General features: G+C 48.5%; 1 protein-coding gene across 1 annotated transcript; it reads right to left on the minus strand.

The window, feature by feature from the left end:
- Window positions 1–4,645: 4,645 nt before the first annotated feature.
- Window positions 4,646–17,653, minus strand: LOC306940545 (C-C chemokine receptor type 6-like; the record flags this gene model as incomplete). Its single annotated transcript, XM_079525642.1, has 5 exons — window positions 4,646–4,936; window positions 7,448–7,748; window positions 9,518–9,802; window positions 14,820–14,969; window positions 17,451–17,653. The coding sequence occupies 5 exons, from the start codon at window positions 17,651–17,653 to the stop codon at window positions 4,646–4,648; spliced, it is 1,230 nt and encodes a 409-aa protein (XP_079381768.1).
- Between the last annotated feature and the right edge of the window lie 7,347 nt (window positions 17,654–25,000).

The following is a 25,000-nucleotide window of genomic DNA, read 5'->3' on the forward strand; positions in this document are numbered from 1 at the left end:
AGATTTGGAAGCTTTTTTTTTTGTTGAGTCGACCTCAGGTCTAAAGCTAGCTAACACACACAATATTTTCTTCAACGAGACCGTCCTGACGCGAGCACGCAGCGACGCCGTCCACCCCTCCTATCATTCGCTCGCAGGGTCTCCTAATTGAGTGGCGTTTCACCACGGCCCCCCGAACTCTTTTATTGGTTGAGAAGAGATCTACACGCTACTACTGTGGCTCAAGAGGTAGAGCAGGTCGTCCAATGATCCATGGGTAGGCGGTTCGAATCCCGGCTCCTCCTGTCGAAGTGTCCTTGGGCAAGACACGGAACCCCAAATTGCTCCCGATGTGCTGGTTGGTACCTTGCATGGCTTCCGCCGCAATCGGTGTATGAATGTGTGTGTGAATAATTCTATGTAAAGCGCCTTGGATAAAGGCATTGATGCCGTCGTAAGGACTGTTTTTACACTTGCTTCTGAGACGCGTTGTGAGCTTGTAGATCTGCTATTTTCAGCATGCAACCAAGTGTAAAATGACTTATCTCTTGTCCACTAGTCCCTTCCTAACATTTTAGTCTAGTTTTTATTTGTTGACGAAATTGTCAGTATATTTAGTCTTAGTTTTAGTCATCATAGCACAGTTTTCACTTAGTTCCCATTTAGTTTTTTTTCAGTGGAAAAAGGATGAGTTTTAGTCGACGAAAACAACACTGGTAGGCGGAGCCATAGCTGCGGGGTAAACCCGCACCTCTTCTACTACAGTGAACTGTAGAGTGACTGATGTTAGTCTGCCTCAAACGTTACTCTTTTACCTGCTTTTTACTAACACTAACATTACAAAGATGCCCAGAACATCGGGATGAACCTGTGTAGTTTATGGCTGCTCCAACACTAGTGGCAACATTCAAAAAAAATCACACCCGTGTGAGTGGTGTAAGGTCTTATATAGACTGATCAGCTGTGGTCTGACGTAATGAAATCACACCGTGTGAACTGGGTGACCATAGCAACCATGCTCATTTTGAGTGGTGTAAACCACTCCTACAACTGGCTTTTGTGTGCATAAAAAAATGACCATGGTTGCTATGTTCAAAATAATTTCTGACGTAATTAAATCACACCCGGGTGAACTGGATGACCGTAGCAACCGTGGTCATTTTCTCTGCGCAAAAACAGCCAGTTGTGAAATCACATCCGGGTGTGATACATACATTTATCAAAAATGATAGCTTTTTTTACTTAACATATTTTGTGTGATTTCATTACGTCAGACATTACGTCAGACCACAGCTGATCATGCTATATAAAACCTTACACCACTCAGTTCACACGGGTGTGATTTTTTTTTTTGGTACGGACAGACACGTAAACTAACAAAGCCAGTTGTAGGAGTGGTTTACACCACTCAAAAAAAGGTCCTGAAAGATACATAACGTCAGTCTTACGCAATACCCAATCTTTGTGTTTTATGAACACAAGGCTGCTGTACTTTATACCTCATACTAAGCATTTAAAGTTTGAGGTATAAAGTACAGCAGCATTGTGTTCATAAAAAAGAAAGATTTCCACCTACAGGAAATACGTAAGCTGCGACCATGAGACCCGTTTCTGAATTAGTCTATTTGTTATTGTCTCCACCAGGCCGAAGGCATGGGGAGAGAGTATGTTTTGCGTGTGTGTGTGTCCGTCCGTGTGTGTGTCTGTCCGTCCGTGTGTGTGTCTGTCCGTCCGTCCGTGTGTCTGTCCGTCCGTCCATGTGTGCGTCCGTCCGTCCATGTGTGCGTCCGTCCGTCCATGTGTGTCCGCCCGTGTGTGTGTCAGTCCGTGTGTCCGTCCGTTCGTCCATGTGTGTCCGTCCGTGTGTGTGTCCGTCCGTGTGTGTGTCAGTCCGTCTGTCCGCGTGTCCGTCCGTTCGTCCATGTGTGTGTCTGTCCGTCCGTCCGGCTGTGTACAACTAATCTCCGGCACCGTTAACCCGGTCGATGCCACATGTTGCACACACACTCCCTGGATGCCAACGATGAACCTCTGCGGACAGATATACATGTAGACGTGTGGAACGTTGCTGACATCATGCCAGAGTTATGGCCAGTTGTAAGACCACACAGATTACCCCTGTTATTATGACATTTAACTCATTATAAAACAGACACTTCAATATATGGAGAAAAATAAATACCTTTAATTATACAGTAATTATACAAATATCCAGATTATTTTACTGTGTGTGTGTGTGTGTGTGTGTGTGTGTGTGTGTGTGTGTGTCAGTAGCAGGAAGGCAGACGCTGTCGCGTCTCGGATTTCCTGGCGAATGTCATGTCGTGTGTGTGTGTGTGTGTGTGTGTGTGTGTGTGTGTGTGTGATTTATGTAAGTGAAGATAGACAGGAAAGAGGGAGAGAGAGAAGGGGAGAGACACAGCAATTAAGGTCGTCATGAACGGGACTCGAACACGCGACGCGCTGTCAGGCCAAAGCCTAGGCTATATGTGGCATGCGCCTGGACCGCTAGGCCAGCGGGCGTCCCTTCAAGTCAGTCTTAACCGGCCACATAAAGTCAGTCTTAATCGGCCACATAAGTCAGTCTTAACCGGCCACATAAGTCAGTCTTAACCGGCCACATAAAGTCAGTCTTAACCGGCCACATAAGTCAGTCTTAACCGGCCACATAAAGTCAGTCTTAACCGGCCACATAAAGTCAGTCTTAACCGGCCACATAAAGTCAGTATTAACCGGCCACATAAAGTCAGTCTTAACCGGCCACATAAGTCAGTCTTAACCGGCCACATAAGTCAGTCTTAACGGCCACATAAAGCCAGTCTTTTTTCTTCTTTTTTTAAGATATTTTTTTTGCGGCTTACGCCTTTTATTGGTTTTTGAAGGGACAGACAGTAGGCTGACAGGAAACGGGAGAGAGATGGGGGAAGACATGCAGTAAAGGCCGTGTCGGGCTCGGGAGTCGAACCCGCGGCACACTGCGACTGGATTACCAGTCGGGTGCCCAGACGGTTACGCCACCGCCTGGGCCCATAAAGCCAGTCTTAACCGGCCACATAAAGTCAGTCTTAACCGGCCACATAAAGTCAGTCTTAACCGGCCACATGAAGTCAGTCTTAACCGGCCACATAAGTCAGTCTTAACGGCCACATAAAGTCAGTTGAGAATTCAGCTTACTGGGATCTTGGTAGGTCAGTAGACGGCTATACTGAGACCAATCAATGCTCGGATAAAACGTGATTTATTTGTGTCTCTTTCAATGCATTGATGGCGGTTGGATGGATGACCTGCTTCTGTCCGCTGGGGGGTCCATCCAGAGATTACAATAGGGTGCATTTTGCATTCCAAAAGGCAGTTTATAGTTAAGGGACGCAATAAAACAACGACCTCTGCATCCACGAGATGCACTTCTGTACTACTGTACTGTTTTTTATTCTAGTTTATTTTGCTATAGCTTTAGTTATAATAATCATTTCTTCTTCTGTTTTCTACATGAATATAACCACATTATAACCACTCCCTCCTCACTGGCCTACCGGCATGTGCACTTAAGCCTCTCCAACTGATCCAAAATGCCGCAGCTCGCTTGGTCTTCAACCAGCCAAAATTCTCACATGTCTCCCCCCTGCTCCGCTCCCTGCACTGGCTCCCGGTCGCTGCCCGCACAGAATACAAAACTCTGATGCTGGCATTCAAAGCAACCAAAGGTATGGCTCCCCCATATCTTGCAAGCATGATTGAACCCTACAAACCCTCCCGCGCACTCAGATCAGCCAACGCAGGGAAGCTGGAAGTACCCTCACTAAAAACGCCGGGACAACGCTCCACACGTCCCAAACTCTTCTCCCTTCTGGCCCCAAAACTGTGGAACGCACTTCCCGTTGCAATCAGAACTGCAGCATCACTCCTGATCTTCCGCCGTAGTTTGAAAACCCACCTTTTCAGACTCTACCATGGCCCATAGCACTTACCCTACCCCCTTAGACAGCACTTTTTAGACAGACTTATAGCATGTCATGTAGACAGCACAATAACAGTACAGCATAGTATAATATATATGTATAGCTTATATGTATAGTGTCATTATATATAGATATGTTCTAGTTACGTTCTTAGCTTACGCATGTTTCTTGATAAATGCTTTTTATATATGTGATGTATTCCCATGCTTTTTGTTCTTGCTTAATGTAAATCGCTCTGGATTAAGAGCGTCTGCTAAATGCCTAAATTGTAAATTGTAACCATATAAAATGAAATGGTAGTTGAATGCTGCAATTTGTAAAAATGGCAAAATATGACTCCAGACGTCGTTGAAGTGGGACTCATAAAATGTCCCTGGGACTCATTTAAAACAGGGGTTCTCTTTTTTTTTTAAATAATTTTTATCCCACGATTTTTCACCCAGTGCCCAGTTTTTTCACCCAGTGCCCAATTATGTAATGTAATCCTGGGCACTACACTACACTACACTTCCTCTGCCATCCTTCTATGCATGAGGAGTCCAAGCTGCTTCTTTTCATCTGACAGGGGAGAGTTTCCCTGGCCGGACGTAGCGTGTGGAAGACCTGGGGGGGGGGGGGGGGTCCATCCTCACATGGTGAAGACGGGTGGATGGATGACCCCTGCTTCCGTCCGCGCGGCGGGGGTGGGGGAGGGGGTCGACCCATCCTCACATGGTGAAGGAGGTTCCGTTGTCGCTGCTGGAGCCGTCGACGGAGCGCCGCGCCGCCGCGGCCGCCGCGGACACGTAGAAGTCGGAGGTGGTTTGGCCCCCCCTGGTGGAGGAGAAGCGCCGGCGCGACCCCCCCCCACCCGGGGACATGTACCTCTTCCCCAGGCACCACAGGTCCTCCATGATCTTGCGGAAGTGGCTGCGGAACTTGACGCCCACGAAGGCGTACAGCACGGGGTTCAGGCAGCAGTGCAGGTACGCCACCGTCTTGGCCACCGTCTTGGCCACCTGTGCGGAGAGAGAGAGAGAGAGAGAGAGAGAGAGAGAGAGAGAGAGGAGGCCATACTTCAATCCATGTCTTAATGCACTTGTGGAGTCAGATTATATTGAATATGTGCATCATTTATTTCTAAATTAATTTACTGGTATGGAGAGGTGTGTGTGTGTGTGTGTGTGTGTGTGTGTGTGTGTGTGTGTGTCTGTGTGTGTGTGTGTGTGTGTGTGTGTGTGTGTGTGTGTGTGTGTGTGTGTGTGTGTGTGTGTGTGTGTGTGTGTGTGTGTGTGTGTGTGTGTGTGTGTGTGTGTGTGTGTGTGTGTGTGTGTGTGTGTGTGTGCGTGCGTGCGTGCGTGCGTGGGAAGCTGAGTTTTAGTGTAACGGTACTGAAGAGACTACCAGACGCAATAGCATCTGTTGACCACCAAGTGTCACTGTTGCACCACTCACTTCAGACAGGTCTGATTTTCTATATACAGCTTTAATCTTTGTCTTTCAACGATGCTCGTTTAAGAAAACGCCTCATAGATAATAAAGATACATTTAATGTTTGTTTTGAGGACTAAAACCCGTTGCTTAAACAAACGTTATGTTGCAATTGGTGTTGTAAGATGATAAGAGCGACCCTCATTTCACACGGGTGTGATTTTTCTTCTTTTTGAACTTGGAGAGGACATGTTCCCTCCGTCACCACCAAGATCAGCGTCCATGTTGACAGGAGAGATGATCAGAGGAGCAGAGTTTCTACCACCATTATTAAGACATGGACTGAATAATGGATATAGTTTATCAGTGAAGCTGCAGCCAGTGAAAGAGTAGAGGTGAACTATGGCCTCCACGTCATAAAAGGAGACCAGACCCTCCTCATAATCCACAAACACTCCCACTGTCTGGACCTTCTCTCTTACAGGGAGGAGGACAGGAGGGTCAGCACAAGCCTCGTACTCATTTCCATTCCCCTCCATCAGGCGCCCCGGCTGGCCAGGGGGAGGCGGTATAGAGACCAGTTTCTTTCCCCTCCATCAGGCGCCCCGGCTGGCCAGGGGGAGGCGGTATAGAGACCAGTTTCTTTCCCCTCCATCAGGCGCCCCGGCTGGCCAGGGGGAGGCGGTATAGAGACCAGTTCCTTTCCCCTCCATCAGGCGCCCCGGCTGGCCAGGGGGAGGCGGTATAGAGACCAGTTCCTTTCCCCTCCATCAGGCGCCCCGGCTGGCCAGGGGGAGGCGGTATAGAGACCAGTTTCTTTCCCCTCCATCAGGCGCCCCGGCTGGCCAGGGGGAGGCGGTATAGAGACCAGTTTCTTTCCCCTCCATCAGGCGCCCCGGCTGGCCAGGGGGAGGCGGTATAGAGACCAGTTTCTTTCCCCTCCATCAGGCGCCCCGGCTGGCCAGGGGGAGGCGGTATAGAGACCAGTTTCTTTCCCCTCCATCAGGCGCCCCGGCTGGCCAGGGGGAGGCGGTATAGAGACCAGTTCCTTTCCCCTCCATCAGGCGCCCCGGCTGGCCAGGGGGAGGCGGTATAGAGACCAGTTCCTTTCCCCTCCATCAGGCGCCCCGGCTGGCCAGGGGGAGGCGGTATAGAGACCAGTTCCTTTCCCCTCCATCAGGCGCCCCGGCTGGCCAGGGGGAGGCGGTATAGAGACCAGTTCCTTTCCCCTCCATCAGGCGCCCCGGCTGGCCAGGGGGAGGCGGTATAGAGACCAGTTCCTTTCCCCTCCATCAGGCGCCCCGGCTGGCCAGGGGGAGGCGGTATAGTGACCAGGATATTACTGCATGTTTTTTGTGAGGAATACACTTTTCAATCAATCAATCAATCAATGAATCCATGTTCCCGCCGTACCTGCACGGTGTCGGCCACTCCCAGTGTTGTTATTGGCAGCAAATTTTGATTTTAGTTTTAGTCATAGTCTCTTGAATAGTTTTCATTTAGTTTGTCACATTTTAGTCACCTGGAATGTTTTAGTGTTAGTCTAGATTTAGTTGACACTAGTTGACACGCGTTTTGAGCGTGTAGATAGTCTATTTTCAGCATGCAACCAAGTGTAAAATGACTTATACTGGATCTCTTGTCCACTAGTCCCTTCCTAACATTTTAAATGGTAAATGGTGCATTTATATAGCGCCTTTATCCAAGGCGCTTTACATAGATTTTGCATCAATTCACCCATTCACACACACATTCATACACCGATGGTGGCAGAAACCATGCAAGGCACTAGCCAGCACATCGGGAGCAATTTGGGGTTCAGTGTCTTGCTCAAGGACACTTCGACACTAACTCTGGGGGAGCCCGGGTTCGAACAGGCAACCTTGCGGTTACCATCCAGCCAATCTACCCCTGAGCCACCACCGTCTAGTTTTTATTTGTTGACGAAATTGTCAGTTTATTTAGTCTTAGTTTTTAGTCATCACAGCTTAGTTTACATGTAGTTTTCGTCGGTGGACATTTTTCGTCTTAGTTTTAAGTCAACGGAATCAATACGGCCTAATACGCTTTTCAATCAATCAATCATGTTCCCGCCGTACCTGCACGGTGTCGGCCACGCCGCAGGCCCGCGTGCTGAACATGGTGGCGGTGTCCACCAGCAGCGCCACGTTGTAGGGCAGGTGGCACAGGACGAACACGGCCACCACGGCCAGGACCACGCGCACCGCCCGGTGCCGCTGGAAGTTCCTGCTCCGCAGCAGCGTGAGCACCACGCCGCTGTAGCACGCCACCATCACCAGCAGGGGGAGCAGGAAGCCCACGGCCATCTGCGCGCCGGGCACCAGCACCTTCATGCGGCCCGCCGTCACCTTGTCCTGGAAGTGGAAGCCGCACACGAACCTGTGGCAGAGGGTATGTATGCACACAGACAGACCTGTAGGAGAGGGTATGTATGCACACAGACAGACCTGTAGGAGAGGGTATGTATGCACACAGACAGACCTGTAGGAGAGGGTATGTATGCACACAGACAGACCTGTAGGAGAGGGTATGTATGTGTAGCAGAGTGGCTCAGAGGGTATGTATGTGTAGCAGAGTGGCTCAGAGGGTATGTATGTGTAGCAGAGTGGCTCAGAGCCTCGGCCTGATGGTGGCGCTATAGTGTAGCAAAGTGGCTCAGAGCCTCGGCCTGATGGTGGCGCTATAGTGTAGCAGAGTGGCTCAGAGGGTATGTATGTGTAGCAGAGTGGCTCAGAGGGTATGTATGTGTAGCAGAGTGGCTCAGAGCCTCGGCCTGATGGTGGCGCTATAGTGTAGCAAAGTGGCTCAGAGCCTCGGCCTGATGGTGGCGCTATAGTGTAGCAGAGTGGCTCAGAGGGTATGTATGTGTAGCAGAGTGGCTCAGAGGGTATGTATGTGTAGCAGAGTGGCTCAGAGGGTATTTATGTGTAGCAGAGTGGCTCAGAGCCTCGGCCTGATGGTGGCGCTATAGTGTAGCAGAGTGGCTCAGAGGGTATGTTTGTGTAGCAGAGCGGCTCAGAGCCTCGGCCTGATGGTGGCGCTATAGTGTAGCAGAGTGGCTCAGAGCCTCGGCCTGATGGTGGCGCTATAGTGTAGCAGAGTGGCTCAGAGCCTCGGCCTGATGGTGGCGCTATAGTGTAGCAGAGTGGCTCAGCGGTACAGAGGGTATGTATGTGTAGCAGAGTGGCTCAGAGTGGCTCAGAGCCTCGGCCTGATGGCCTCAACAGTCTAATGTCTGTGGATATCCCTTTGGTCTAGTGGTTAAGATGTTGGACTTTCAACGTGGGAGAACCGAGTTCGAATCCCCGATCCGATCATGTGATCGGAAATCGGGGGCCGATCACGTCATTTTCAAATGACCGGAGTCGGATCGGGAGCCAAAGAACGTGATCGGGACATCCCTGGAATCAATATATCCATATCCATGACATTAGACTGGATATTGTCTGTGATTTGGGATATTGTACTGTTGTGATGTGGTATAAGTAAGTGTGTAAAAATATAAATATCGGATCGGGAAACATCGGAATCGGCAGTTATTCAAAATCAAATGATCGTAATCGGATCGGGAGCTACCAAACAGTGTCGTTTTTGGCAGTAAATTTAGATTTTAGTTTTATTCATAGTCTTCTTGAATAGTTTTCACTTAGTTTTAGTCACATTTTAGTCACATGGAGTGTTACTCTAGTTTTAGTCAACTAAATATCATAGGATTTTAGTCGACTAAATCTATAGTTGATTTAGTCGACTAAAATGTGTTTTGGAGGGCCTTAATGCTGTCGTAATGACTTATTTTACACTTGCTGAAAATAGCCGATCTACAAGCTCACAACGCGTCACAGCTCGACGCGTTGTGAGCTTGTGACCTATTTTCAGCATGCAACCAAGTGTAAAATGACTTATACTGGATCTCTTGTCCACTAGTCCCTTCCTAACATTTTAGTCTATTTTTTTTATTTGTTGACGAAATTGTCCATACTGTATATTTAGTCTCATAGTTTTAGTCATCACAGCTTAGTTTTCATTTAGTTTCCATTTAGTTTCCGTCGGTGAAAAAAGGTAGTCGACGAACACTTTTCGTCTTAGTTTTAGTCGACGAAATCAACACTGCTACCGAAAAGGAACGCTTCCCAGGCTATACGACTTACCCTACTTCGTCGGCCTCGTCCGTCAGTGCGTCGGTTCCCGCCGCTGAACTGGCGGCGGTCGTCGTCGTCAGGTCGTAGTCCATGGTGAGGTGCGAGGGCCGGTAGGTGTCGTGGTAGTAGACGGTGGGGACGGACAGCGCCAGCGCCAGCAGCCACACGGCGCTGCACACCACGCGGCCGTAGAACACGCTGCGCAGGCGGAAGCTGCGCCGCGCGTGGACGATGGCCACGTAGCGGTCTGCGCTGATGCAGGCCAGCAGCAGCATGCCGCAGTACAGGTTGACGCTGTGAGGAGGAAGAGAACAGGTTGACGCTGTGAGGAGGAAGAGAACAGGTTGACGCTGTGAGGAGGAAGAGAACAGGTTGACGCTGTGAGGAGGAAGAGAACAGGTTGACGCTGTGAGGAGGTAGAGAACAGGTTGACGCTGTGAGGAGGAAGAGAACAGGTTGACGCTGTGAGGAGGAAGAGAACAGGTTGACGCTGTGAGGAGGAAGAGAACAGGTTGACGCTGTGAGGAGGTAGAGAACAGGTTGACGCTGTGAGGAGGAAGAGAACAGGTTGACGCTGTGAGGAGGTAGAGAACAGGTTGACGCTGTGAGGAGGTAGAGAACAGGTTGACGCTGTGAGGAGGTAGAGAACAGGTTGACGCTGTGAGGAGGTAGAGAACAGGTTGACGCTGTGAGGAGGTAGAGAACAGGTTGACGCTGTGAGGAGGAGGAGAACAGGTTGACGCTGTGAGGAGGTAGAGAACAGGTTGACGCTGTGAGGAGGTAGAGAACAGGTTGACGCTGTGAGGAGGTAGAGAACAGGTTGACGCTGTGAGGAGGAGGAGAACAGGTTGACGCTGTGAGGAGGTAGAGAACAGGTTGACGCTGTGAGGAGGTAGAGAACAGGTTGACGCTGTGAGGAGGTAGAGAACAGGTTGATGCTGTGAGGAGGTAGAGAACAGGTTGACGCTGTGAGGAGGTAGAGAACAGGTTGACGCTGTGAGGAGGTAGAGAACAGGTTGACGCTGTGAGGAGGTAGAGAACAGGTTGACGCTGTGAGGAGGAGGAGAACAGGTTGACGCTGTGAGGAGGTAGAGAACAGGTTGACGCTGTGAGGAGGTAGAGAACAGGTTGACGCTGTGAGGAGGTAGAGAACAGGTTGATGCTGTGAGGAGGTAGAGAACAGGTTGACGCTGTGAGGAGGTAGAGAACAGGTTGACGCTGTGAGGAGGTAGAGAACAGGTTGACGCTGTGAGGAGGTAGAGAACAGGTTGACGCTGTGAGGAGGTAGAGAACAGGTTGACGCTGTGAGGAGGAAGAGAACAGGTTGACGCTGTGAGGAGGTAGAGAACAGGTTGACGCTGTGAGGAGGAAGAGAACAGGTTGACGCTGTGAGGAGGTAGAGAACAGGTTGACGCTGTGAGGAGGTAGAGAACAGGTTGACGCTGTGAGGAGGTAGAGAACAGGTTGTGAGGAGGTAGAGAACAGGTTGACGCTGTGAGGAGGTAGAGAACAGGTTGACGCTGTGAGGAGGTAGAGAACAGGTTGACGCTGTGAGGAGGAAGAGAACAGGTTGACGCTGTGAGGAGGTAGAGAACAGGTTGACGCTGTGAGGAGGAAGAGAACAGGTTGACGCTGTGAGGAGGTAGAGAACAGGTTGACGCTGTGAGGAGGTAGAGAACAGGTTGACGCTGTGAGGAGGTAGAGAACAGGTTGACGCTGTGAGGAGGTAGAGAACAGGTTGACGCTGTGAGGAGGTAGAGAACAGGTTGACGCTGTGAGGAGGTAGAGAACAGGTTGACGCTGTGAGGAGGAAGAGAACAGGTTGACGCTGTGAGGAGGTAGAGAACAGGTTGTGAGGAGGTAGAGAACAGGTTGATGCTGTGAGGAGGTAGAGAACAGGTTGACGCTGTGAGGAGGTAGAGAACAGGTTGACGCTGTGAGGAGGTAGAGAACAGGTTGACGCTGTGAGGAGGTAGAGAACAGGTTGACGCTGTGAGGAGGTAGAGAACAGGTTGACGCTGTGAGGAGGTAGAGAACAGGTTGACGCTGTGAGGAGGTAGAGAACAGGTTGACGCTGTGTGGAGGTAGAGAACAGGTTGACGCTGTGAGGAGGTAGAGAACAGGTTGACGCTGTGAGGAGGTAGAGAACAGGTTGACGCTGTGAGGAGGTAGAGAACAGGTTGACGCTGTGAGGAGGTAGAGAACAGGTTGACGCTGTGAGGAGGAAGAGAACAGGTTGACGCTGTGAGGAGGTAGAGAACAGGTTGTGAGGAGGTAGAGAACAGGTTGATGCTGTGAGGAGGTAGAGAACAGGTTGACGCTGTGAGGAGGTAGAGAACAGGTTGTGTGGAGGTAGAGAACAGGTTGACGCTGTGAGGAGGTAGAGAACAGGTTGACGCTGTGAGGAGGTAGAGAACAGGTTGACGCTGTGAGGAGGAAGAGAACATTTTGACGCTGTGAGGAGGTAGAGAACAGGTTGACGCTGTGAGGAGGTAGAGAACAGGTTGACGCTGTGAGGAGGTAGAGAACAGGTTGATGCTGTGAGGAGGTAGAGAACAGGTTGACGCTGTGAGGAGGTAGAGAACAGGTTGACGCTGTGTGGAGGAAGAGAACAGGTTGACGCTGTGAGGAGGTAGAGAACAGGTTGACGCTGTGAGGAGGTAGATAACAGGTTGACACTGCATCACTGCATGCCTGGCTGACATCTCACAGTGGATGTCCTCTAACCACCTCAAGCTGAACCCAGACAAGACTGAGCTTCTCTTCTTCCCAGCTAAGTCCTGCCCTATGCGGGAGCTAACTATTTCCGTAGACAACGCCCTGGTAACGTCTGTCCCAACAGCCAGGAACCATGGTGTTGTCCTGGACAGTCAGCTCTCGTTTAAAACTCACATCACAGCTGTCACTCGATCCTGTAGGTTCACACTCTATAACATACGACGAATTAGACCGTTCCTCACCCAGGAATCAGCTCAGCTCCTAATCCAGACAACAGTCTTGTCAAAACTTGACTATTGTAATTCGCTCCTTACTGGCCTACCGGCATGTGCACTTAAGCCTCTCCAAATTATCCAAAATGCCGCAGCTCGTCTGGTCTTCAACCAGCCAAAATTCTCACATGTCTCCCCCCTGCTCCGCTCCCTGCACTGGCTCCCAGTCGCGGCCCGCACAGAATACAAAACTCTGATGCTGGCATTCAAAGCAACCAAAGGTATGGCTCCCCCATATCTTGCAAGCATGATTGAACCCTACAAACCCTCCCGCGCACTCAGATCAGCCAACGCAGGAAAGCTGGAAGTACCCTCACTAAAAACGCCGGGCCAACGCTCCACACGTCCCAAACTCTTCTCCCTTCTGGCCCCAAAACTGTGGAATGCACTCCCCGTTGCAGTCAGAACTGCAGCATCACTCCCGATCTTCCGCCGTAGTCTGAAAACCCACCTTTTCAGACTCCATCATGGCCCATAGCACTTATCCTACCCCCTTATATAGCACTTTTTAGACTTAGATAGCATTTGAAACAGACTTATAGCATGTTATGTAGACAGCACAATAATTGCATTGTATGTAGTCATAGCACATCATAGTACATATGTATAGCATAGTATAGTATATATGTATAGTTAATATGTATAGTGTCATTATATAGATATGTTCTAGTTACGTTCTTAGCTTACGCATGTTTCTTGATAAATGCATTTTATATATGTGATGTATTCCCATGCTTTTGTTCCTGCCTAATGTAAGTCGCTCTGGATTAAGAGCGTCTGCTAAATGCCTAAATTGTAAATTGTAAATTGAAGAGTACAGGTTGACGCTGTGAGGAAGGAAGAGAACAGGTTGACGCTGTGTGGAGGTAGAGAACAGGTTGACGCTGTGAGGAGGTAGAGAACAGGTTGACGCTGTGAGGAGGTAGAGAACAGGTTGACGCTGTGAGGAGGTAGAGAACAGGTTGACGCTGTGAGGAGGTAGAGAACAGGTTGACGCTGTGAGGAGGTAGAGAACAGGTTGACGCTGTGAGGAGGTAGAGAACAGGTTGACGCTGTGAGGAGGTAGAGAACAGGTTGACGCTGTGAGGAGGTAGAGAACAGGTTGACGCTGTGAGGAGGTAGAGAACAGGTTGACGCTGTGAGGAGGTAGAGAACAGGTTGACGCTGTGAGGAGGTAGAGAACAGGTTGACGCTGTGAGGAGGTAGAGAACAGGTTGACGCTGTGAGGAGGTAGAGAACAGGTTGACGCTGTGAGGAGGTAGAGAACAGGTTGACGCTGTGAGGAGGTAGAGAACAGGTTGACGCTGTGAGGAGGAGGAGAACAGGTTGACGCTGTGAGGAGGTAGAGAACAGGTTGACGCTGTGAGGAGGTAGAGAACAGGTTGACGCTGTGAGGAGGTAGAGAACAGGTTGACGCTGTGAGGAGGTAGAGAACAGGTTGACGCTGTGAGGAGGTAGAGAACAGGTTGACGCTGTGAGGAGGTAGAGAACAGGTTGACGCTGTGAGGAGGTAGAGAACAGGTTGACGCTGTGAGGAGGTAGAGAACAGGTTGACGCTGTGAGGAGGAGGAGAACAGGTTGACGCTGTGAGGAGGTAGAGAACAGGTTGACGCTGTGAGGAGGTAGAGAACAGGTTGACGCTGTGAGGAGGTAGAGAACAGGTTGACGCTGTGAGGAGGTAGAGAACAGGTTGACGCTGTGAGGAGGTAGAGAACAGGTTGACGCTGTGAGGAGGTAGAGAACAGGTTGACGCTGTGAGGAGGTAGAGAACAGGTTGACGCTGTGAGGAGGTAGAGAACAGGTTGACGCTGTGAGGAGGTAGAGAACAGGTTGACGCTGTGAGGAGGTAGAGAACAGGTTGACGCTGTGAGGAGGTAGAGAACAGGTTGACGCTGTGAGGAGGTAGAGAACAGGTTGACGCTGTGAGGAGGTAGAGAACAGGTTGACGCTGTGAGGAGGTAGAGAACAGGTTGACGCTGTGAGGAGGTAGAGAACAGGTTGACGCTGTGAGGAGGAGCCTACAGGCCGCGGGGCCCATGGTCCAATCACCACACAGCAGCCTACAGGCCGCGGGGCCCATGGTCCAATCACCACACAGCACCCTACAGGCCGCGGGGTCCATGGTCCAATCACCACACAGCAGCCTACAGGCCGCGAGGCCCATCGTCCAATCACCACACAGCAGCCTACAGGCCGCGAGGCCCATCGTCCAATCACCACACAGCAGCCTACAGGCCGCGAGGCCCATGGTCCAATCACCTGTATACACCACGCAGCAGCGTCCAATCACCTGTATACACCACGCAGCAGCGTCCAATCACCTGTATACACCACGCAGCAGCCTACAGGCCGCCGGGCCCATCGTCCAATCCCGCGCCTCGTTGTAGATGATGAGCGGCAGCGCCGCCACAAACAGCAGGTCCGCCAGCGCCACGTTGAGAAGGAACACGTCCGTCATGGACTTGGAACGCCTGGAGGGAGATAGGCCACGCCCTGTTATTACATCACCATAGGCCACACCCCATTGTTACATCATAATAGGCCACGCCACGTTGGTATATCATGATAGGCCACGCCCTGTTATTACATCACGATAGGCCACGCCCTGTTATTACATCACCATAGGCCACGCCCTGTTATTACATCATGATAGCTCATGCCCTGTTATTACATCACGATAGGCCACGCCCCATTGTTACATCATAATAGGCCACGCCACGTTGGTACATCATGATAGGCCATGCCCTGTTATTACATCACGATAGGCCACGCCCTGTTATTACATCACGATAGGCCACGCCCCATTGTTACATCATAATAGGCCACGCCACGTTGGTACATCATGATAGGCCACGCCCTGTTATTACATCACGATAGGCCACGCCCTGTTGTTACATCATTATAGGCCACGCCACGTTGGTACATCATGATAGGCCACGCCCTGTTATTACATCACGATAGGCCACGCCCTGTTGTTACATCATTATAGGCCACGCCACGTTGGTACATCATGATAGGCCACGCCCTGTTATTACATCATGATAGGCCACGCCCTGTTGTTACATCATGATAGGCCACGCCCTGTTGTTACAACATAATAGGCCACGCCCTGTTATTACATCATGATAGGACACGCCCTGTTGTTGCATCATGATAGGCCACGCCCTGTTGTTACAACATAATAGGCCACGCCCCGTTGTTGCATCATAATAGGCCACGCCCCGTTGTTGCATCATGATAGGCCACGCCCCGTTGTTGCATCATGATAGGCCACGCCCCGTTGTTGCATCATAATAGGCCACGCCACGTTGGTACATCATAATAGGCCACGCCCCGTTGTTGCATCATAATAGGCCACGCCCCGGTGTTACAACATAATAGGCCACGCCCCGTTGTTGCATCATAATAGGCCACGCCCGTTGTTACATCATAATAGGCCACGCCCTGTTGTTGCATCATGATAGGCCACGCCCTGTTGTTACATCATGATAGGCCACACCCTGTTGTTACAACATAATAGGCCGCGCCCTGTTATTACATCATGATAGGCCACGCCCTGTTGTTACATCATGATAGGCCACGCCCCGTTGTTACATCATAATAGGCCACGCCCTGTTGTTACAACATAATAGGCAACGGCCCGTTGTTGCATCATAATAGGCCACGCCCCGTTGTTACATCATAATAGGCCACGCCCTGTTGTTACATCATAATAGGCCACGCCCCGTTGTTGCATCATAATAGGCCACGCCCCGTTGTTGCATCATAATAGGCCACGCCCAGGTGTTACAACATAATAGGCCACGCCCCGTTGTTGCATCATAATAGGCCACGCCCCGTTGTTACATCATAATAGGCCACGCCCTGTTGTTGCATCATGATAGGCCACGCCCTGTTGTTACATCATGATAGGCCACACCCTGTTGTTACAACATAATAGGCCGCGCCCTGTTATTACATCATGATAGGCCACGCCCTGTTGTTACATCATGATAGGCCACGCCCCGGTGTTACATCATAATAGGCCACGCCCTGTTGTTACAACATAATAGGCAACGCCCCGTTGCTGCATCATAATAGGCCACGCCCCGTTGTTACATCATAATAGGCCACGCCCTGTTGTTACATCATAATAGGCCACGCCCCGTTGTTGCATCATAATAGGCCACGCCCCGTTGTTACATCATAATAGGTCACGCCCGTTGTTACATCATAATAGGCCACGCCCCGTTGTTGCATCATAATAGGCCGCGCCCCGTTGTTACATCATACTAGGCCACGCCCCGTTGTTGCATCATAATAGGCCGCGCCCCGTTGTTACATCATAATAGGCCACGCCCCGTTGTTACATCATAATATGCCACACCCCGTTGTTACATCATGATTCCACGCGCTGTTGTTACTATTTTTGCTTAATCTTCATCATGATCGTTTGTAAGGATCGTTGAAAGACATTTTCCAAAAATAGCAGATCTACAAGCTGACAACATGTAAGCTTGTGGATTGGCAATTTTGTCATAATATCTGCCCTTACACAGACATGTCTGTCGTGGAGTTGGATCGCCTGTAGATAGGCCACGCCCAATTATTACTTCACGCCTAATCGCAATAATTTTTTGCATGATCGTTTAATCCGTGTTGGATAATGTGCGTACATTTTCCAAAAATAGCAGACATAGCAGATCTGCAAGCTTACAACACAAAGTGACATGTTGATCGCTTGAGGAAGGAGGAAATACCAGGAATACCAATTCCTGGTATTTAATGAGGGAATGCCTCCCTATCCTGGGGCGAACACTTGGTTGAGAATCTCTGCTAGAGCCGTAAAAATCTTCTCTTATGGGGGTCCCTGGCATGTCTTTTCAAACGGGGGTCCGCGGGGCTAATTGGTGTCAATTTGGGGGTCCTCCCGTTACACACTAGCGCTCTAATGGTGACCTGATGAGGCGTACTTGTAGAAGGTGTAGGTGACGATGACCAGAGCGTTTCCGACCAGGCCCAGGACACAGATGACGGAGTGGACGTAGGGTCCCACCACCCGCTCCACCCCATCGGTGGCGCTCAGCTCACACGGCTCCTCCGTATCGTAGTCATAGGGGTCATCGTGGGCGGAGTCATAGTGGGCGGAGCCGTTGAGGTGCGTTGCGTAGTCCATGTGAGCCTGTGTGTGTGTGTGGTCACAGAACGCTCATTAATACATAATCGCCTATCATTGATTTGAGATCATGGGAATTGTTTATTTTTGCACAATCGTTACCGTGTTGTTGTTTTTATAGTTTCAAACATTTTCTAAAAGGTATAGTGGAAGTAGCAGATCTACAAGCAGAGGAGGGGGCGGCGGTGGCTCAGGGGTAGAGTGGCCGGATGCTAACCGCAAGGTTGCCAGCTCGAACCCGGGCTCCCCCAGAGTTAGTGTTGAAGTGTCCTTGAGCAAGACACTGAACCCCTTTGCTCCTGATGTGCTGGTTGGTGCCTTGCATGGTTTCTGCCGCCATCGGTGTATGGATGTGTGTGTGAATGGGTGAATGTAATGCACAATCTATGTAAAGGTGTGTGAATGTAATGCACAATCTATGTAAAGGTGTGTGAATGTAATGCACAATCTATGTAAAGGTGTGTGAATGTAATGCACAATCTATGTAAAGGTGTGTGAATGTAATGCACAATCTATGTAAAGGTGTGTGAATGTAATGCACAATCTATGTAAAGGTGTGTGAATGTAATGCACAATCTATGTAAAGGTGTGTGAATGTAATGCACAATCTATGTAAAGGTGTGTGAATGTGTGTGAATGGGTGAATGTAATGCACAATCTATGTAAAGGTGTGTGAATGTGTGAATGTAATGCACAATCTATGTAAAGGTATGTGAATGTGTGAATGTAATGCACAATCTATGTAAAGGTGTGTGAATGTAATGAGCAATCTATGTAAAGCGCCTTGGATAACGAAGCTATATAAATGCACCATTTACCATAGCTAAACATTGTGAAAATGGCAGATCTACAAGCTCAGCACACAGCGCCTCCTCGCGTTGTCACCTTGTAGGTCGGCCATTTTCACAATGTGTGTCTCTTTTCATATAGTATTTGACAATTTGGCCAAAGTTTGACCAGTTAAAATAGTATAGTTTCTTCATTACTTTTGATGTAGTAATGGTCTTTTGTTTGTTCTTTTTTTTTTTTAGATATTTAAAAAGGGCCGGAAAAGTCCTTCAATTATCACTTCACTGTCATGTGGGGACCCCCCCCCCCCCCCCCCCGAAACCAGGTTGGGACCCCGCTGGGGGTCCCGACCCACAGGTTGAGAACCACTGTGGTAGATGCAGTTACTTCCTATCAGGTGTGCTGAACTAACAAGGTACGTGTTGCTATAGCGACGGAGTTCCTCAATCTGTGACAAACACAAAACACACACACACGACGCACGCACGCACACACACACACGATGCATGATACACACACACACTCTCACACACACGCACACACATAACATGTACAAATGAAATACTGCAGAGAACACAGATTCACTTCTCTTTTGTTTGAGTGGTGCAACCACTCCCTTACGGAGCTATGTGTGTGGGTAGGTGGCTGGGTGTCTGGGTATGAGCACGAAAACAGCATGGTTGTTTTTCACCACCTGTGCACAACCTAACGCACACACGCACGTATTAACTGTATATATGATGCTTTCAGGGGTGCCAGTACATTACAGTGACAGTACAGTACAGTAGAGGGTACAGTAGAGGGACCCCCACACGGTAACTCTGTCATTTCTCTACCGTTTCGGACGCGGCGCGGCACGCCGGAACCGGCCCGGCACCCTGGGTGCGTTCCTGTGGGTCTGGAACTCCAACACCCCCCCCCCCCCCCCCGGGAACCCCCACACGGAGTTGCACCACTCACTTCACACAGGTGTGATTTTTTTTTTAAAGTTTTTATCCCACAGTTTTTGTAACACATTGTTTCACCCGGTGCCAATAAATCCTGGGCACTACTCTCCCTATATATAGAGCTCATGCTTCCTTCACTACTCTCCCTATATGCCGACCTGGGGAGAGCCCCGGACTGACCTCATGCTTCCTTCAATGCATGAGGAGTGAGCAGGCCGCTTCTTATCCCTGGACGTCACGTAGCGCAGGGGTTCTCAACCCGTGGGTCGCGACCCCTTGGGGGTCGCCAAATTATTTTGGGGGGTCCCCAAATAAATTAAAATATTTTTTTGCAACTGAATGGCTGGAAAATGGAAATGAAGAGTTTACATATAGTACACATAGTACATGCATACACCTTCCCTAATGATTATATCTGGTTTCAGTATTTATTTATGGTGTATTGTCTCTATTATTAAGGTTATTGTAGCAGTCAATTTATATTGGAGGTCGGAAGGGGGCGGGGCGGGGGTCCCGAGACGTTGCCAGAGCATTTTCGGGGGTCCCCGGCCAAAAACGTTGAGAACCCCTGACGTAGCGCGTGAAATTAACGTGTTATTCCAACCAGGAATAACAGGAGGAGGAGGAGGAGGAGGAGGTGGAGGAGGAGGAGGAGGAGGAGGAGGAGGAGGTGGAGGAGGAGGAGGAGGAGGAGGTGGAGGAGGCAGCAGGATGGCAGGCATCGTGCTTTGGAGGAAGTCAGCTCAGAATGAGGTCACCTAACCTCAGCTAAACGGACTGACCCAGTTAGCGATGTTCGGAACATCATGTTATCGGCGTCTGTGGTTGACACACGTAGTGGTGTTTATAGGAACAGGCTGTCGTGGTTGACACAGCGTGTGTAACAATATTCCGCTGACTGGTTCCTTTTTTGTTGTGCATGTATTGCATGTTCACCCAGATAAGTAGTCTGAAAACCCACCTCTTCAGACTCCATCATGGCCCGTAGGACTTGCCCTAGCCCCTTAGATAGCACTTCTTGTAGACTTAGATAGCATTGTATACAGACATTACGTAGACAGCACTAGAATTGCATTTTATTTAGTCATAGCACTTTATATAGTACATATGTATAGGATACAGTTTCATGATATAGATATTCCACTGTTACGTTCTTAGCTTACGCATGTTTCATGATAACTACTTATATATGTGATAAGCCATGCTTTTTTGTTATTGCTTATTGTCGATCTGGAGTGTCTGCTAAATGCCTAAATTGTATAAGTTTGAGTCACAGGCACAGCAGAAACATAGTTTATATTTGCATCTTCTTGGCAGGCTGAAGAGCCATAGACCCAAATGATTTTGCCCCCAGGTGAAGGAGTTTAAGTATATCGGGGTCTCTTGTTCACGAGTGAGGGGAGGACAGGGAAGGAGATCAGCCGGGGAATCGGAGCGGCAGGGGCGGTACTATACTGTATTGCAGTCGCTGTACCGCACTGTTGTGACGAAAGGAGAGCTGAGCCAGAAGGCAAAGCTCTCTGTCTATACCGAGCAATCCTGTACTCTCACCTATGGTCATGAAGTGTTCCTACTCTCACCTATGGTCATGAAGTGTTCCTACTCTCACCTATGGTCATGAAGTGTTCCTACTCTCACCTATGGTCATGAAGTGTTCCTACTCTCACCTATGGTCATGAAGTGTTCCTACTCTCACCTATGGTCATGAAGTGTGGGTCATGACCGAAAGAATAAGGTCGCAGATACAAGCGGCCTAATAAATGATTTGTCTCTTGTTGTGTGCCTGGCCTCTCCCTTAGAGATAGGGTGAGAAGTTCAGTCAGTTTTTAACCCATTTTGGGCGGGAACCCCTTTTGGTGTTAGCTATTGAAAAATAGCAGATCTACAAGCTCATAGCGCGCCACTCGGTGGCGCGCTACGAGCTTGTAGGTCTGCTATTTTTGAAAAATCGAAGAACCACTGACATAGAAACATAGCTTTTTCAGAAAACTGTCAGGATGTAGAAGACATTTTTAGAATCTGATCTCAGGTCAAGTTAAATTATATATTATGCAATACATTAATTGATGTTTCCACTCCTCAGTAGCAGCTGTGTTAGAAACAGTACAGATTTTTATCAGATTATAATCGGCATGACCCCAGATTATAACACCACGATTATGAACCACATCAACTCCACAATCCTGTCTTACTTACTTACTTACTTACTGAAAACAGCTGACTTACTGTATACAAGCCCCACAACACGACACGTAGTGGGCTTGTAGATCGTCCGGTTTCGAGCAAAGGATATTTGGTGTAGAGCAGGAGGTGCCCGCACGTTTTTGACTTGAGAGCTACTATCGAAATGACCAGCTGAACATGATCTATACCCACCAAAACAAGTACTATCCCATCGCTGAAAATAGTTTATAAATGTACCTGGTCTGGGGGGGGGGGGCTTTGGATTTAATCTCAGCGCTGGTGTTGACATGTAAGACCAACGTACTTGGAATGGGAAATGTAATTGTTTTTCTTTTTTCTTTTTTTAATATATAACTTTGAAATGCTACTGAGATTTGTGCGCAACATTCTTGAAAACAAAGTATTGCATTGCTGGTTTGAGATGACAAGACCTTTTAGATGTCAATCATGAGTCTAGCCTGGCTAATAAGACAGACTAATATCACACAACACTGCAGGCCATTTGTTTTGCCAACGGCTGATCAAGGTTCAAGGTTCAAGGTCTTTATTAATGTCCCAGAAGGGCAATTGTGTTTACAGCAACAGTAGTGGTTTCCGACATACAAACAATACAAAACAATACAGGACAACAACAGACAAGAGACACCATGGCATAAACAGAGGTCTGGTCGCATCTATTGCTGGTAGAAGAATAAGAGATACAAAAAAGAAAGCAAAAAAGTGCTTAAGATATAATATATAAAGTGCTGCATGAAGTGCATTTTTCAGCATCATCGTCATCACATTACATGATTACTGGCAGCATTGACTGCACGAATCGAGGCAGGGACAAAGGAGTGCTTATATCTGTTGTTTTTGATATATATATATATATATATATATATATATATATATATATAATGTTTTTAAATTAATTAGATATATTTTCAGGGTCATGTCATGTGATCTGTAGATTATGTACCTGCACAGCCTTTGTGATCTAGATTGTGATCTACATTCTGGGCACCCCATGGTGTAGACCAGTGCAGGTTCCCATTCTGGGCACCCCATGGTGTAGACCAGTGATCTACATGCTGGGCCCCATGGTGTAGACCAGTGATCTACATTCTGGGCACCCCATGGTGTAGACCAGTGCAGGTTCTGGGCACCCCATGGTGTAGACCAGTGCAGGTTCCCATTCTGGGCACCCCATGGTGTAGACCAGTGATCTACATTCTGGGCACCCCATGGTGTAGACCAGTGATCTACATTCTGGGCACCCCATGGTGTAGACCAGTGCAGGTTCTGGGCACCCCATGGTGTAGACCAGTGCAGGTTCTGGGCACCCCATGGTGTAGACCAGTGCAGGTTCTGGGCACCCCATGGTGTAGACCAGTGCAGGTTCTGGGCACCCCATGGTGTAGACCAGTGCAGGTTCTGGGCACCCCATGGTGTAGACCAGTGCAGGTTCTGGGCACCCCATGGTGTAGACCAGTGCAGGTTCTGGGCACCCCATGGTGTAGACCAGTGCAGGTTCCCAAACCTTTTCATGTCAAGGACCCCCATAACTTAGAGAAGATTTTTACGGCTCTATAGCAGTGATTCTCAACCCGTTTAATTTCAAGGACCCCCCAGTTTGACATGCATTAGTCTACGGACCCCCCATTTAATGTAATCTCTATCTCGGGGACCCCCAATTCATATTGTAAAACCACTGTTAATTTAACCAAACGTACCCCTAGGGGTCCCCGGACCCCACTGTGAGAACCACTGGTGTAGAGGGACAAAAGACCCCTGGAGGACACTACTGGTTTATTAATAATTCATAATTCATAATTCATTTGGGCGGAAACCCCTTTTGGTGTTTTAAACATTATGTTATAATTTAGCTATTGAAAAATAGCAGATCTACAAGCTCATAGCGCGCCACGAGCTTGTAGGTCTGCTATTTTTGAAAAATCGTGAAAATATTTATTTCAGAAAACTGGAGGATTTAGAAGACTTTTTTTTAAATTTCGAGGTCAGGCCTAAATGGGTTAAGTATAAGAACAATAGAATATGAAAGTAATTGTTAAAAAAAAAAAACCGATGAAAGTTCTTCCTCCTCAAGTTTCTGTTCCCTCGGTGGACTTCCGCTTGACACACAAATCACTTCCCTTCATGAGATGTCACTGCAGCTCGAGTAACAACAACACAAACAGTAGGCCTTATACTCTCACCTGCTCCTAGAAGACCTGAGACCTGAGACCAGTTTTCTGAAAAACCTACACGTTGCTATAATAATAATAATAATGTCAGTGCTGATCGAAGTCACCCCAAAATGATATGTATACTGTATTTGGCCGCCGAAACCCATCTTCCATGGACCCTCCGGAAGCAAAGATTTGAGTTAAAACAATATTTGCTTAAAGGTATATTCAGTGATTTGACTTAATTCAAATATCACTTATCTTTTCTTTTTTTCTGGATAATTCTCCCTACTATAGAGTGTGCTGACCATATAAGGAGTTCCTCCCTGTCCCCAGTGAGCCCCTGGGGTCAAAAGTTTCAGTTTGGGCTTTGGGTGGCAAAGCCTTCATCCAATCAGGATGAGAGGGGCCTTCCTCCAATCATGATCGAGTGGGGGCGGGCCTTGGTGCAATGCTGTTGGCCTGTTGCACTTCCCCCCACTGTAGAGCGTGTGCATGTGCACATTTTGTTACCGGGGCGGACTGGGTGGTTTTCCAAATCACCCAAATCACTGAATGCTCCTTTAATGGACTTTAACCCATTTAGGCCTGACATCGAAATTTTAAAAATGTCTTCTAAATTCTGACAGCTTTCTGAAAGATGTTTCTGTGTCGGTGGTGCTCAATATTTCAGAACCCCAAAAATGATATGTAATTGTCCACCGAACCCCATCTGAAAATATGTTGTTCCAGGAACCCCTCAGAAGCATAGATTTGAGTTAAAAACGTTGGCTTTGAAAGAATATATATTCAAAGTTTTGTGCCATATTTTCACAATTTTTCAAAAAAAGCAGACCTACAAGCTCGTAGCGCGCCACTCGGTGGCGCGCTACGAGCTTGTAGATCTGCTATTTTTCAATAGCTAAAGCATAACATAATGTTTAAAACACCAAAAGGGGTTCCCGCCCAGAATGGGTTAAACATAAAATATTCAAAGATTTGCACACATTTTCACAATATTAAAAAAGCAGATCTGCAAGCTCATAAACACAGCACAAAGTGAGCTATGAGCTCATATAGATCTGCTATATTCTTGGATATCCATCCCAAAGTATACGTTAAAATGGTTGACATTTTAAATGACACAGAGGCTTTCCAGGGTTCAATGGAGCGACGGATGTTACTGACCTGATTTCATGTTGTGTTTGTACAATAAACTGACACACAGATCCACAGTCTATAGAGTTACAATGATGCATTTACCCATTTAGACCTGTAAA

This window comes from Electrona antarctica (genome assembly GCF_951216825.1).
Source record: "Electrona antarctica genome assembly, chromosome: 17".
Taxonomy (NCBI): Eukaryota; Metazoa; Chordata; class Actinopteri; order Myctophiformes; family Myctophidae; genus Electrona; species Electrona antarctica.